We start from the raw sequence: 16,751 nt of genomic DNA on the forward strand, positions 1-16,751 counted from the left end.
TTTAGCTCTTTTGTTCCAACTCTGAAGAAGAATCTTCAGAAGCATCATAGCTAGAAACTGAAAAACCCGAAAACCAAGCCCATTGTCATCGAGTCTGGTCAGACTCCTAGTGACTCCACACAGGGTCTCTGAGGCTGTACATCTTTATGGCAGTAGAAAGCCTCATCTTTCTCCTGTGGAGAGGCTGCTGGGTTTGAACTGCTGACCTTGTAGTTAGCAGTCTAATACTTATCCTACAGTGCCACCAGGGCTCCTAAAAAGTGAATAGGAAGGAAAAAACTAATGTTGCCATACAAGGGAGCTTCAAAAAGCTCATGCAAAAATTTCATTCTCTTTACATTCCAACTTTCCACAAATTTTTTGAAGCCCCTTTGTCGATGTCATACGGAGGATAAAATGTAATTATTTGCATTGTTTTTATTGATTTAGGTTGATTTGAAAGTTAATTAGACCTGAATGTGAACATTGGGATTTTGTAAAAATCATTAGCACCATTTATTAACTTCTATTTGCAGAGTTATTAATACTACCACAAATGTTAATGATTTATGTGGTGAAGTTGAATTTAAATCATGGATTTTAAATGAATAAAATATTGGTTTATAGGTTCCACTCTTCTTGTCCAATATAAAAAGTAACAGAATTCTTTTTCTTTGATGTTGTGTTGTTGCGTGCCATTGAGTTGGTTCCAACTAATAGCAACTCATAGTACAGGGTTTCCAAGAAGTGGTTGGTGGGTTTGAACCGCCAGCCTGCAGTTAGCAACCCAGCGCTTATCCTATAGTACCACACCAGGACCCCAAACATTGTCTTTAAGAGGCTCTTAAAATAATACTCACTTTTCTACAGGTAAAGGACGCAGAGTCTCAGACGTGGCCTTGTGTAGTGCTGAGAACATGGGCTAAGGAGTTTTGAGTTTAGTAATGACCCCATCATTAAACAGCTGAGTAGCCTTGTTGTTGTTGTTATGTACCGTGGAGTCAGTTCCGGCTCATAGTGACCCTGTATAGGGTTTCTGAGGCTGTAAATGTTTATGGGAGCAGAAAGCCTTATCTTTCTCCCGAGGAACAGCTGGTAGTTTTGAACTGCTGACCGTGAGATTAACAGCCCGATTTGTAACCACTACACTACCAGAGCTCCTTTCTGAGTAGCCTTAGCTGGTCGTTTATTTTCTCTGGATTTAATTTTTATCATGCCTAAAATGGGAATAAAGGTTTACATATGAGGTTTGAAGTAATGCATGGACTTAGAAGCTACCTGAGCAGTAGAAAATAGTTTTTTTCTCTCATTTAAAAATCTTTTTCCCCTTTCTTCCTGGCTTTGGTTCAACATAATCAATAGTTAATTATGTTATCAATTTATCTGATTAATGAAAAACTTACACTAGCAGCATGCTGTTTGAATTAAAGCCAGGATATTTTGAATGTTAGAGATTTATTTAATTTAAAAGTGCTTTTATAAGTTTCTCTCAACTGGGCACAAAACAGGTGCTTAGTCTTATATTAAATCCTCACATTGTATACATGCGTCATTGTTGTACGCCGCCCTGATCATAATGTCTGTTTATTTCTTCAGATGTAGAAGACCTTTATGAACCGGTGTCAGTCCCATTCTCATACCCTAATGGACTGAATGAAAATGCATCTCTGGTTGAGAAATTGAAACACACGGAAGCCAGGGCTCTGTCTGCTGAAGCGGCATTAGCTAGAGCGCAGGAGGATCTGCAAAGAATGAAGTAATCTATCGATCTTACCGAAAAATATTGTTTAGATCCCCCAAATAACACATCTGATGGCAAGATAAAAACCAGTGGCCTTCAAGTCAGTTCTGACTCATGGTGACACCTGTGTGTCAGAGTAGAGCTATGTCGATTTTTCAGAAGTGGATAGCCTTTGCTTCTGAGGTACCTTTGATTAGCTAGCAGCTGAGCACATTATCTGTTCCACTCGAGGACTCCATTGGCAAGATAGACTATGGTAAACCATTTTGCATACAAGGGGGCTTCAAAAAGCTTATGGAACAATGGAATTGTAAGATAATGGAATTTGTCCATGAATGTTTGAAGCCTCCTTGTACTTGAAATTTAGTTTCATACTAAATATTTAATGTTAATAATATAACCCTTTTTTGTATTATAGAGATAATTGATTAATATAAAATTTTGTACTTTTACCTACTTGTATGCTGTTAAGTGCCATCGAGTCAGTTCTGACTCGTTATGACCCTGCCTAGGGTTTCTGAGGAGAGGCTGGTGAGTTTGAACCGCCAACCTTGTGGCTCAATCCAACCTTGCAGTCCAGTGCTGTATCCCACAATGCCACATCAGGACTCCTAGTCTCATATATTCCATTATTTTTGTATTAATGGTAATTGTTCTGATAAGTGTTATCCTCTTGAGTATTTTTGCTCTTGAATATTGCCTTTCTTTAATAGATTTCTCCATTTTAAATTTCCTCATAGGTTTTTTTGAGGGATCTCTTAAGTTTGGGGGGAAAACGGTTGAATTTTTTGCTTTTGAAAGGATCAGAATGTAACTGTGAATGTATTTAATCAGAAAAACAAGATACATGTGTCTCTGATTCCAGTGAGTAAGTGAACATATTGATGGTGAATGTTGATATATATCTCCTGGAGATCTTATTCAACGGTCGGCTCTTCTTCAGGAGACCTGGAATAGGGGTTGAGATTCTGCAGTTCTGCCAGGTTCCTAGGTGATGCCAGTGTTGCCAATAAGCAGACCATGCCTTGAGTAGCAAGGCAGTAATACACCTCTGAGCTTCCCTTACGTGCTGGATTTGTAGGTTTGTTGCTATTGCCCAAATACAAGGGGGCTTCAAAAGTTTATGGGGAAATACTAGTATCTTTTCGTTCTATTTTTCCATGAACATTTTGAAGCCCCATGCTCTATCCTATTTGAAGATTTGTTAGAATGTCCAACAGGAAAAGTAATACAGCTCCCCTTACATGATTCTGAGGTTTTTATGTTAAGTAGCTTACTACCCAACACCAACTCTACTATCTGCCCATTTTGCCCTCCTCCCACATGCATGGCTTATAGAATCTTAATGTGTATTGACAAGAGAGGGAACTGAGTTTTAGAGCTGGGGTGGGTGGTGGAGATGTAAATAATTTTCAATTTGGTTAATACTTTGCCCACTTAATGCTCTCAGGGCACAATATGGTTTTAAAGAATATTAATTAGAGTTGAAATATGCTATATTGATTAAGGTGCTAAGAAAAATATTTTGGAAAAATAGAAATAATAAACACTGACTAAGGATAAAGTGTTTCTTTTGTTCAGCTGAAAGATGTAAAGCGCTATAATCTGCAGTTGGCAGTGTTTTTGTGGATTGCAGAAGAAATGCCTAAACTGGGTTTGAGTATGCTGCTGCTTATGATCCAGCAGGGGGAGCTTTGGGTTGCTTAAGCTAGAATGTGATTTAAAAAGCTCATCACACTCCACACCCCACTCCCTCCCCCTTCTTCTTCTTCAACCTCTAGCCTCTCCTTTTTTCATGGTCCAGTAAACCTGTCTCAAGGGTGTATTTCAAATTGATTACAGACAATTTGCTCAGGATTTTGTGATGAACGCAGATGTCAGAACCTGCTCGTCATCTAGTGCCATTGCGGACCTCCAGGAGGATGAGGATGGTGTTTATTTCAGCTCATACGGGCATTATGGGATACACGAAGAAATGCTAAAGGTTAGAAAAAAACACATATGTGCCAAATTCATACTGAAGGAAAAATAGAATAAAATAGGTCCTTTCTTAATTCAGTGCTATAGGAGAACTGCTTTTTAAACCTTTTTGATGCTTCATACCTCTTCTTGTATTAAAAAGATTGCAGAAGCATCAGTGGCATTGTGAATATTATTTATGGTCATTATGAATAATTATAAAATCACTTTAATGATTTAAAGAGAACATTAGAAAAACCAACTGCTGGTGATTTTAGCCTTCTCAGTAGGAATCATAGTGACTCTATATTGGGTTTCTGAGAAGTAACTGGTGGGTTTGAACTGGTGGTTAGCAGTCTAGTGCTTATCCTATAGCACCCCACTATTAAATAGGAACAAATAGATTATGTATTTGCATGCTAAATTACGAAGGGGATGATTCATCTTAAAGTTTTAGGTGGTAATATTGATTTCTACTTGTGCATATAATAATTATTTGGTATAATCCTGGTATAGTGCTATGGGTTAATGTGCTAGACTGCAGGGTCGGTTTGAGTTGCAAGGTCGATGGTTCAGGCTCACAAACCGCTCCTTGGAAATCCTATACAGGGAACTGACTTGATGGCACTTAACAGCAACCACAAACTTTAAATAATCTTCATAGTCATTATGGCTTAATTTTTTAAGATTTAGAATCATCGATATAATAGAAGTGTTCTAAATTGTATGTACCTAATCCAGATCAGGTACAAAGGGCTTCAAAAAGTTTGTGGGAAAATGGGATTAATAGATAATGGAATTTTCCACGGACTTCTTGAAGTCCCCTAATTTAAATCTGTTTGGTCTTAATTTTTATAATGGTAATTTTATAAATATAGAATGAGGCTTCTAGCTCTTCCTGGTATTTACACATTTTATCAAAGAAATGCACATTTAAAAATTATAAGATGTAACTTAATGCTGTGAAATTGAAAATATATAAGTTGAATGAAGTATAAGTTGGAACATAAAGAACGCTGAAATTTTTAATTATCTGTTAAGTACCACCATCACTTTTTCTTGAAACAAAAATTTTTCCCTTAAATACTGTCTTATTTCATTGAAGTCCTAAGAGTAGGTTTACCTAAAGCTTACTCACTGAAAATGACCAAAGGTGTTTAGTAATTTTTCCATACTTTGTTAAGTTTTATAGGCTCACAGAGTGGAGGTTTGCTGATTCCTAGTGTAATTATGTGGGACTTTTAAAGCAGTGCTATATCATCTCTTTACTAATGACATGTCACAGTTGGTTGTGCCTGTGCTTTTGGTTGGTACTGGAACCATGGCTTAGCATTATAAACAACATGTTTTATTATAAGTAATGCAGTATTTTAAGTCCAGAGTGAATTTACTTAAAAGAAATGGACTTTTTCTTTGTTAAACTTGAATCCAAAACATTTTCCTTATAGGAGGTAATGTAAACCCATGTTTGTCATTTTCTCTATTTTTTTGTTTGCCATTTAAAATCATCCACTTAGTTTACATGCTGTGAACCTTTAATACTTGTTGGATTGGAAATTGCGTTGTTTCAGACAGGTAAAGTCACTAAGACTCTCCCTGTGGATAGTGCTCATGTGTGTTGAAAGTACAGTGTTTGACTACTTACCATTTACATACCTCCATCCTGGACACTGTAGTGAATAAAGGAGAATGCCTGTAACTAGAGGATGTTCACACCTGATCACAGATGTTCACGTCCTTTTGATGCGCTTAGATGTAAAAGGTTTCACCTTGAAGTTTTTAGTGCCATCTTTTCCCTTTTAGAGGATTACTTAAGAATCCTTATTATTATCACTTTCCAGACCTTAGTGTCCCTTACTTGCTGTATGATGTAACTCTTTTCTCACAAAAAGGACTGGTTAGCCATTTTATATTTTGCTGAGTTATGTACTTAATATACTTAGGATTAATATAAAATATGTTTTATATCAAGCTCTGCTTCTTATCACACAGTTCTTATCACTCATAAACTGTTTAAGGTTGTGCTGTTACTGCTGGAATTTTACCTGCTTTATAAATAATTTAAAATCGAGAAATCATATTTACAAGAACTATTTTTATACTGGAGTTCCTTGTGTCACACTGTAGGATAAACACTGGACTGCCAACTGCGAGGTTGGCTGTTCAAACCCACCACCCACTCCTTGTTATTGTTAAGTACCGTGGAGTCGGTTCCAACTCATAGTGACCCTGCACAGGGTTTCTGAGGCTGTAAATCTTTACAGGAGCAGAAAGCCTCATCTTTCTCCCACAGAAGAGCTGGCAGTTTCGAACTGCTGATGTTGAGGTTAGCAGCCCGATTCATAAGCACTACGCTACCAGAGTTCCTTAAGCCCTACATATAATGGGTTTGCTGTGAGTCGCAACTGGCTCAACAGCACTTAACATTTGTTTACTTAGAATTACCTTACTTTTATAGGAGTACGCTTGGATTTTTTATTGCTTAGTCTCAGGTGTTTTAATAACTTTTTTTGACATAATGTTTTGATTATATTTAGCAATACAGGTAGTTTTAGGATCTTATTTTTTTGGAGTTCGGATGAAGTTAACTTTCTCGAATTCCATAGGTAAGGTTGGTAGTTATAAGGACATTACATGAACTTTTGAAATCTTTCACTACTTTTACTCCCTTTTTTTGAAGAAGAGTCATTGTAGCCACTCTTTTTGTTATAAAAACATTGTTTAAAAAAATACTACTGACCTTGGTGAGCGTTTATTATAGATCATAGTACCATTTAGTAATTTGAAATTTGAAAATTTTCTTTACTGTATTTCTTTCATTGTATCTTCAACTGACTATAAATTTTAAACAGAATTCTTTGTACATACAAAATGAAAAGTTTCTTTTCTGTTGATATTGGCTTCATTCTCATAACAAATATTATATATTAAGAAAAGTATTTTTTTAAGGGATTCCATGGCACTTTTACTAGTATTAAAAGTATTATCTTGGTTCTTAGTATTGAAGCCCTGAGTTTGTTGTTTTTTTGTGTGTTTCTTAGTTTTAAGAGGTTGAGAGAAATGATCATTTTTGTATTTCTGTTTACTGCCATGCTATTTTTTAATAGAAGTGTTAGTCTTTTGGTAGAATACAGCTTTAGAAATGGTTGCAAGAGGGCTAGTCTTTTATTTGCTTGCTTTTTCATCTGTTTAGTGGACTTTTCTTTCAGCAGTTCATTTCTTTAATTGCAGTTCTGTGTACAAGGTACTGTGTTTGGTATAGTTCGGATTTCACTGTACTGAGGTGAGCAGATGAAAGAAAATGCAGATGGCTATAGGGAGAGGCGGGGTGAGGGATCATAGTGCAGCCGAGCAGCTGTGCATGGAGTTAGGAACAGTTGGGATTCTGTTGATGAACTTGGAGCAGTGGCAAAGCCGTGATTGGTGGGTGAGAGCTTTCCGAGTGACTGCTTTCTTGACGGATGCTCTCCCTTTCTGGGTTTTGTTTTTTCAGCAAAAATCACTGGGTGTAATGTCAGAGGAGTATGAAAAGGGGTAAATACACCAACTAGAGAACGTTCAAGAAAAAGTCAGTTTTAAAATTAGATAACGAGCATATGTTTGAATTTATTTAGGCCTAATATTTTTGGGTAGTGTTCAGAAATAACTTTCAGGTGATGGTTTAATGAACTTGATGTAAAATCATAGCTGTAAAACAACTAGAAGTAATCATGGAACTAATTATGAGTATTTTCCCTTTTGAGATTCAGTAGTTACATAAAAAAAACTTGCTCTTTATAAAATGATTTATTCTTTAATTAAACTTTATATGCTTAAATAAATAATAATATTGGTGTGAAAACATTTTCTGGGGATAGAATATAGCATGTTGATGTTGTACTGGCAGTATTTTCTCATTATGAAATGTGAAACTAGAATTCTCATTCTGAGATAATTATTTTTGGGCATATTAATATTTCCATGGCAGCAGAGCCCCTTACTGTTTAATTTGATGTATGTTTCTCAAGTTAGGTAATTTAAAAGGGGATTAATTCTGTTCATGATCCCATATCAATGTTGATGTTGAATGTCTGTCTTGATCACAGGCCATGTGAGACGCTAGAGTGTAGGAATCTCATAATGTGGACTGCAGGGCGCAGAGATGATTTACTTCTAGGTGTATAGGCTTTTAAACATCATTTCCTATTATTAAAATTTCTTGGGGGAAAAACAGGGCTATAAATCAGATAGGTGATGATCAATGACATTCTTAGGAAAACATAACTTGGTTTAGCTTCATTTTTCATACGTAGCTGCAGTGTTTTCATTTATCTAGTTTGTCCCACCAGCACCAACACTAACACCTTATTTTCATCTCTCTCTGCTATAAGGAATCAAATTCTAGATTTCAGGTCCCAGTTAATTGTACAAAATATTATGTCATCTAGTATTATCTTTAATTGCCAGTTGATGTTTTACAGAAATAGTGGTGTAGGAGGAGAATGTTACATTCATAAGACTGTAATTCCTATTTAATGCTTGGTGACAGTCTTCAAATAAAAGTTTCCTTTGTGAGTTGTTGATATTTCTATACTTTATTGTTTTCCTTTAGGAATGAAACAATACACTTGGTTTTCCTGGCAAAACTAATCTGTGGAAAATTAGCAATATGAAATAAATAATCTCATTTTAAAGAATATATCTGTGGCTACCTTGTGAACATGAGTTTTCCTCTTTTCATCCTAGGACAGAGTGCGAACAGAAAGTTACCGAAATTTTATATACCAAAATCCACATATCTTCAAAGACAAGGTAAGTAGAATAGACGAAGGGATTGTACATTTTGTGTTGTTCTTGGGCAGTAGTAATCCTCTGTTAGGTCACCATTGTGATAGTGGTTGATTTAATGTAATCTGGCGTTATTTCATGGAAGACTTTTATAATGCTGTTCTGTGGTGCAGAATACTGATAAATACTACTGGGTGCAGTCATTCAGTAAACTCTTATTAAATTGAAGTTCATTGATTACAGTGACATAGTTTAGTTACACGTTGACTTTCCAGACAATTTTGTGTAAGCCATTGTTCAGATTTATAGTAAATCCAGTGAATTTCAAATGTATCAGTTAAGCCTTATACCAAAACACACTGTTTTATTTATTATTCTTGTTTAAGTTAGTTAAAAATAATGGTTTTATTATTGATAAATAGAATATGATAAGGTAGAATTTATTTTATGTACTTTCCTTTAAAAACCTCATTTACTCTTTCTTGAGACAGTTTATATTTTACAAGTAGATATAATTCTATTTCAGGTTATTTTAAAGATATTTGTGTGTATGTGTGTTTGAATTTGTGTTTTTCCTCCTTTATACCTTTTTTCATTCTTTTTTCTTCTTTCTTGCTTTTCACTTTAGCTATTTTATTTCAATTGCAAGTTTTAGAGTCTCTTCTGACATCCATTTCGGAATGTTTGAACCCATTGTTGCAGCTGGTATGCAATCACTGGCTGCAGCAAAGGGCTCACATTTAGCAGTGATTGTGAAGGTGGCACAGAACTGGCCGTGTTTTGTTCCATTGTAAGTGAGCTTGATGAATCAGAACTGAATTCTTAGTAACCAACTACAGTATCATATAAAAAGCATAAAATAAGCTAAGTACAAAGAATAACTACTGTGACTGGAAAAATAAAATAATTTGTGGGAAGTTAGCAAAAAAAAGAACAATCCAACCACAACAAAAAAAAACATTGCACTGAACAACCACCACCACCTAACTTTCTTCTGTTCATCCTTTTCTGATTCTCTGCATCAGCATGCTACCTCAAAGCAGGCTTTCTGTATATTCCTCCTTATTGGGAATTATTCCTCTTATTTATTCAAAAATATTATCATGCCTGCCACTTATATAACTTTTTCTCGGGGATTTTTGCACTCTTTCTACTGAAGAACGTGTTTCCTGATAACTTACTGGATTTCAGCCCATAGGCTGTAGTCCACTGCTGCTCTGTCTCTATGCCATCGCCTCTGCCACCATCTCTTGGTACCACTTTTCTGGTCAGGATCCCTCGCTCGTCTCATGTTCTTCCCTCTCAATGGTCCTAGGGTCCCCTGTTCCTGAGATGACTGATTAACTGCTTCCTCTTTGAGTTGCATCTCTTCTACATTTACAGTTGTGTGGAGACAGTTTATTAACTTAATAAATTATTTCAAAACACTGCTTTGTTTTCAGTGAAGCAAATTATGTTACTGTTATTTAAAATGTTGCTTAATATTTCTAGTTAGATTATGTGCAGATTTTTATTTTATTTTTTACTCTATAGATTGTACAGAAACTAAGTATTTGCTGGCCTAGGAATCGCTAGTCCTGGCTCGTCAGGAACCAGCTATGTAATTTGGTGCAGGCCAGTATATCTCTCTGTGAAGTGAAATGGTTTTTAGATCTCTCTGGTCCTAAAATTCTGCTCTTTCTGTTAGCTGTAAAAGCATCAGTACTGTTTTCCTTTGAGCTTTCTTCTCCTATTACTTTATGATATGATTACTGAAAAGGCTCAAATATTAGTAATCATTGGATTAATTGTCAAGAAATTAAGTAATTGTAAGTATATGTATGTGGAGCAAATATTGCTTGTCTCACAGACTTCTACAGACAGCTTTCTGTTTCTAATATTTAACATTGTAGCAACCCTGTATGTGTAGGATAAGCACTGAACTGCTAACCACAGGGCTGGCAGTTCAAGCTCACCAGCTGCTCTTTAGAAAACCTGTACAGGGTTGCTATGTGTCAGAATTGACTTAGTAGCACAACAGTAACAGCATATCTATAACTAAGCAGAGCAAATATTGATCTGCATTTTATGTATGAGGAAACTTTAAACCAATTATTTTATTGACCTGCCCCCAAACATGCAACTGGAGCCTTGGTGTGGCACTGTGGGTTAATGTGCTGGACTGCAAGGTCAGTTTGAATCACAGGGTTGGCAGTTCAAGTTCACTAGCCACTCCTTGCAAACCTTATACAGACTTGCTATGAGTTGGAACTGACTCGACGGCACACAACAATAACAAGAAAACACATACAATTAATTGAATTTTTTAAATTGGAGTTTTTTATTTCTTGTCCGGAGTCCTGGTGTGGTGATGTGGGGTAATGTGCTGGACTGCAAAGTCGCTTTTAACTGCAAGGTTGGCAATTCAATTTTACCAGCTGCTCCTCAGAACCCTATATGGGGTTGCTATGGGTTGGAACTGACTCAATAGCACTTAACAACAAATTTCTAATCTAGTTTGCTTAATCCTATGTCACTATAGTTTGATCACTATTATGTTAATATAGAATGCCAAATTATCAGGGTGTAATCCATTACTTACATATTAAGTTTTATATTTTGAGTTATGTGATTTCTGTGTGCCATGACAGGATACTTTCATGAAATCATTTAAATAAAATCTTTAGAAAGGAGTTTATTTAAATAATTTGAAATAAATTTTACCGTTTCTGTTTGCTATTATCCTCTTCCTTAGATAGGAAAATGTCATATTACAATGTTAGCTTCTGTGTCGTATTATATAGTTAGTTCACAGTGGACATTGATTCCTCCAAAGGGCACTTCTAATTTGAAATATCTTCCTTTTTTCTTTTCCTTCTTCCCTTCCTTCCTTCCTTAATATTGTTTTCAATTCACAAAGCTCCTGTGGAGGTCATATGGTTTCTTAGATTTCTCTAAAATTTGAATGACATTTGATCTTCTTGTTACCCCCTCATAATTAATTTGTGTGTGGATCCCATTAAGGAAATTCCTGGTTAGGTGCCTTCTTAATACTTTTGGCTATTATCTACAGTTAACAGTTGATCCACTTTTTTTCAAGTGAGTCAAAGTTTTTTATTTTATAAAATAATGTTACTTCATGCTCTCATTTCCACCTGTCTTCTGTCAAGTTTTAGTTTATTTGCCTAAATGTATAATTTTGAGCAAAATGTAATGAATAATTAACATGCACTTAGATAATTAAAATACATATGTTTGATAGTTAACTCTACAGTTTACCTAGGTTATCTCTGGGCCCTGGTGGCACAGTGATTTAAGCGTTGGACTACCAACTGCCCGGTTGGCAATTCAAACCCATCAGTCACTCCATGGAAGAAAGATGAGGCTGTCTGCTCTCAGAAAGATTTATAGTCTCAGAACCCCTGAAGAGCAATTCTCTGTCCTTTAGGGTTGCTGTGAGTCTAAATCAGCCTGATGGCTGTGGAAGTTTGTTTGTTTTGTTTTTTGTTTTGGTGACCTTGAACCAGTTACTTTCCAGCTCTTTCTGCATTTGCAAAGTGAAGATTAAACAAGAATGCATTAAAAAAAAAATGTGTGTAATTCTGTGTATTTTTGTTGTTCATTGCCATCAAGTTGGTTCTATATAAGGTTTCTGAGGAGTGACTGGTGAATTTGAACCACCAAACTTGCAGTTCAGACCGACTTTGGGGTCCAGTACATTATCCCACAGTGTGTAGTCTTGATGGCTCATCTAGCCTGTGTAAAATTATCCATAGGTTGGTTGTTTTAGAGGAAAAAAAAATGCTGCATATAAAAATCCTTTTATATATGCAAGAAATTCCTAGCATTGGACTCTCTTTTACATACCTGGTTAGTGTAAGTATTGCCAGATTATTTATGTTTCACAAACAGTGTAAGTATGCTGCTATTCCCAAACCCTTGCCAAAACAGTGTACTATCAAGTTTCTCGATTTCACAGCAAACTTATATTTTTGATTTTATAATTTCTCAAATTCTTTATTTCAGTGAGAGTTTGTAGGAACTTATCACTTAGTGTTATTTTATGTAGCTGTATGTGTGCATATGTATGTATATGTTGTTGTTGTTGTTGAGTGCTGTTGAGTTGGTTCCGACTCATAGCGAACCTGCGTAGGGTTTCCGACGAGCAGCTGGTGGGTTTTAACTGCCAACCTTATGGTTGGCAGTCTAGTGTTGATCCTACAGTGTCATACCAGAAGTCCATATAGACATATATGTATATTTTTTTGTTATTTTGTGCCACATATTATTTCTGATTCGTCTCCCAGCATTAATAATATATATACAAGAGGGCTTTGAAAAGTTCATGGAAAAATGGAATTTAAAGATAATGAAAATTTTCCTTGGATTTTTAAAATCCCTTTCATAAATTTATAGTATTTTCTTTCTGTTGTTAAGTCATCTGTTAATTATTGTAATATTTTCTTAGATAAGCACTGAACTGTTAACTACAAGGTTGGTAATCAAACATACCAGCCACTAATTTGAAACCCTGTACAGGGTCACTATGAGTTAGAACCAACTCTGTCACTTCACAACAGCAACACCTAAAATTCTGAAAGGGTGTGTCCCCTCTTCCCTCTTTTTCTTTATAATACTTCACCACTGGTATGATTTTTGTTTATTCATTGTCTCCCCCAGATGGTAAGTTTTATTTGAACAGCAATTTGGTCTTGTTTGTTACTGTATCCCATCACCTAAATCAGTGACTGGCCCTTAGAATACTTATGGTATAGTAGGAAGGTACTGAGAGAATTCTGTAATTTGGGCCAAGTATATAGGGCTTTAGGCCATTGATTGCTAAAGACTTCAAACACTGTAGTTTTTAGTACTTTCTTAAGGTGTGTATGTTGCTTGTATTCTCTTGGCAACTTGTTTCTGGATTACTGGGAACTGAGCCAGATATACCATAATAAATTGATAGAATTTAAAATGTAAGGCCTTAAGACAACAGCATCCTTTCTTTTTTTTTCTTTATTACAACAGGTCGTTTTGGATGTTGGTTGTGGAACTGGGATTCTCTCTATGTTTGCTGCTAAATCTGGTGCAAAGAAGGTTCTTGGAGTTGATCAGTCTGAAATACTTTACCAGGCAATGGATATCATAAGGTAGATACATTTTAAGGCTTGATCTAAGGTTCTTTTTTAAGTTACTATTGTTGTTAAATGCTGTCAAGTTGGTTCCCACTAACAGCCACCCTGTGTAGGGTTTCCAGGGAGCAACTGGTGGGTTTGAACTGCTGACCTTGTGGTTCGCAGTCCAATGCTTATCTACAGCACCACACCACAATTAAGTTGGCAATTGTTTATTTAACGGGTTTTCTTGTCTTTAATAGCTATCTTATTCAGACTTAAAGACATTTGTCTTTTGGTAAAAATTCGTTCCAGAATAACAAGAATTTACGGTGGAGACATGTTTGAGCTATAAATTGCTGCTCAGTCTTTTCATGGTACTCATTGATGAGAATTTCTTTTTTTATAGTTTCCTGCCTTTTCAATTATGGATATAAATGTGCTAATTCTGCATTTAGAAACCATGGTTATTAAGGGTACTATTGACAAAGGATTCTGTAAATATTTATATCAGTAATATTTCCTTTGTTGTTATTGTTGTTAAGGGCTGTCTAGTCAGTTCTAACTCATAGTGAACCCTGTATAGGGTTTTCAAGGAGTGGCCGATGAATTTGAACAGCCGACCTTGCGATTTAAACCAACTTTGCAATCCAGCGCATTAACCCACAATGCCACACCACGACTCCAATATTTCCTTTAACAAATAGCAGTTACAAGACAGAATGGATTTAATGTGTCCTGTAAACTTAATTTTTGTCTCTAAAAGTATCTCATTTCTTTGAATACTTAAGTGAGTTAGGTTAATCTATAGATGATTGATTTTAAGATTCGCTTTTGACCTAGTAGGAAGGTCTTTGTTTCAAATATATTTTATAGAGCTATTTTTTCCCCCCTGTGAGCTTAACAAATGCACCTACATTGTGAATTGAGGAGTAATTTCCATGGCAGATAGTTAGTAGGAAACGTCTCAGAGATTCTCAGATAGCTCTTACCCTGAACACTTGTGCTCCACTTTTAAGATGGATTCAGTTCTTTTGTGGCTACATTTAAACTGGTGGTATAGTTAAAAAAGCATGAGGTTTGGAGTTAGACTTGGGTTTGAGTATTCACTCTACCTCATACTAGATCATGTAACTTGGATTAAATTATATCTAACTTGGTGTGGTGCTGTAGGATCAGCACTGGACTGTGGTTCACAGTCTGTGTTAAAGCCTACCAGCTGCTCCTTGAACACCCTATACAGGATCGCTAAGAGTTGGAAACAACTCGACGGCACTTAACAACAACAACCCCTTTGAGGAGTCCTTGTGTGGTGCTGTAGGATAAGCACTGGACTGCTAACCATAGGTTGGTAGTTCAGATTCTCCAGCTGTTCTTCAGAAACCCTACACAGATTCGCTGTGAGTTGGAACTGACTCTGGCACTTAACAATAACCTCTTTGAAACCTCTGTTGTATCACTTCTAAAATGGAGTTAGTAACAACTACCCCTGGTAGCATAGTGGGTTATGAGCTGGACTGCTACGGTCACCAGTTCAAATCTACTAGCCACTCTGTGGGAAAAAGATGAGGCTTTCTGCTCTTGTTAAGATTTACAGCCTCGGAAACACTATGCAGGGTCAATATTAGTCGGAACTGACTTGATAGTACTTAACAACACTACCACCTCATATTAGAAAGATAAGATAGGTAAGATATACATCTCAATCACTTTGGCATATTTCCTGGCACATACAAGTAGTAAGTATTCAAATATTAGCTACTGTTGTTATTAACAGGTGCCAAATTATTGTTAATGGAAAAATGCAGTTGAACTTCTTTAGATTTTTCATAAGTTATGTTTGTAGTTGTGATTTTTATACATGTGTGTATTTTGCACATATGGGAGAAGGCTTCAACATTGGAAAAATTCTTTTAACTTTTAAGTTAGTTTTTCATGTATGTTTTAATGCCCCCTTGTGTGTATGTACAATTCTATAGTTTAGTAAAGTTTTTTCCTAGTTTTTTGATACCATTAATGGACCCTGGTGACACAGTGGACAAGTGCTGAAAGGTTGATAGTTCAAACTCACCAACCACTTTGCAGGAGAAAGATTTGGCCGTCTGTGTCTGTGAAGATGGCAGCCTTTGTAAACCACTGGGGTAGTTCTACTCCTATAGGGTTGCTGTGAGTTGGGTTTGACTTGATGATGGCAGATTTATGTGACTGTGAAGTACAGCATCATTTCTGGGGTTCCATAAAAAGTACCCTGACTTGTTTGTGCATTGCCATCCAAACAGTGTGCGAACCACTTTCCCAAAGATGACATTGTTTGAGAAGAAATGACCTTTCAGGTTTTTATTGATGAAAGATCATGGTGAAATATTTTTATTGCAGATGCTAATCTAATAAAAGACCACATCCAATCATGCATTCATTTGTCATATTTGAGTTCTACGAAGTAGGATGATAGGTGCTTTTATTTCTTTTTTTATGGAAGAGCAGGAAAAGGATTGTTAGGACACTTGATTTTGGCTTTCTGTTTTGTTTAATTTCATTTTATTTCACAGGAACCCTGATTCCCAGTGATTTTTATAAAAGCATGTTTATACAAATGATTACATTCAAATTAATTGTTTCTAAAATATACTACTGCGGTGTTTGTGCAAGCCTCTGAGGAGGGAAAAATGTTTCTGAAGGTTATATTTATTCTTCAGTGATTTAAAATAGTAAGGAAAGTGTTTATAATAGATAGTACTGAAGAGAAAAATTATTTTCCAGTGCCCTTTTTTTGTGGATATATAAGTACTCCTGGTGTGGTGCTGTGGGCTAATGCACTAGATTGCAAAGTCTGTTTGAACCACAAGGTTATTAGTTCAAGTTCACCAGCCGGTCCTCAGAAAAGATCTACAGTGTGATTATGAGTCAGAATTGACTCGATAGCACTTAATAACAACAGCAAGTACTGTTATTTATTACTGTATTTATTTTGATTGAGACAGTTCTGAAGGAGTTGTTGTCGTTAAGTGTCATCAAGTCTATTCTTATAGTGACCCTGTATAGGGTTTCCAAGGACTGGCTGCAGTGTTTGAACAGCCAGTCTTACTATTAGCATCCAGTGATGATCCTACAGTGCCACAGTGGAATTAAGCATGCTTGTGGTGTACAGGTGGGTTTCCTACAAAAATAAAGTGTGTGTGTGTGTGTGTGTGTGTGTGTGTATATATATATATATT

The 16,751-nt window shown here is 36.0% G+C and overlaps 1 protein-coding gene across 2 annotated transcripts in view; it reads left to right on the forward strand.

Annotated features, from left to right (window-relative positions):
- The window catches only part of PRMT3 (protein arginine methyltransferase 3), a 169,762-nt gene that overhangs the window by 24,308 nt on the left and 128,703 nt on the right, over positions 1–16,751 (forward strand). For both annotated transcript variants that reach the window (XM_006865818.1, XM_006865817.1), the window contains 4 exons: positions 1,576–1,735; positions 3,563–3,704; positions 8,405–8,470; positions 13,451–13,572. In XM_006865818.1, coding sequence (XP_006865880.1) covers positions 1,576–1,735; positions 3,563–3,704; positions 8,405–8,470; positions 13,451–13,572 — 490 coding nt within the window. The remainder of the gene's footprint in view (positions 1–1,575; positions 1,736–3,562; positions 3,705–8,404; positions 8,471–13,450; positions 13,573–16,751) is intronic.

This window comes from Chrysochloris asiatica, unplaced genomic scaffold (genome assembly GCF_000296735.1).
Source record: "Chrysochloris asiatica unplaced genomic scaffold, ChrAsi1.0 scaffold00083, whole genome shotgun sequence".
Taxonomy (NCBI): Eukaryota; Metazoa; Chordata; class Mammalia; order Afrosoricida; family Chrysochloridae; genus Chrysochloris; species Chrysochloris asiatica.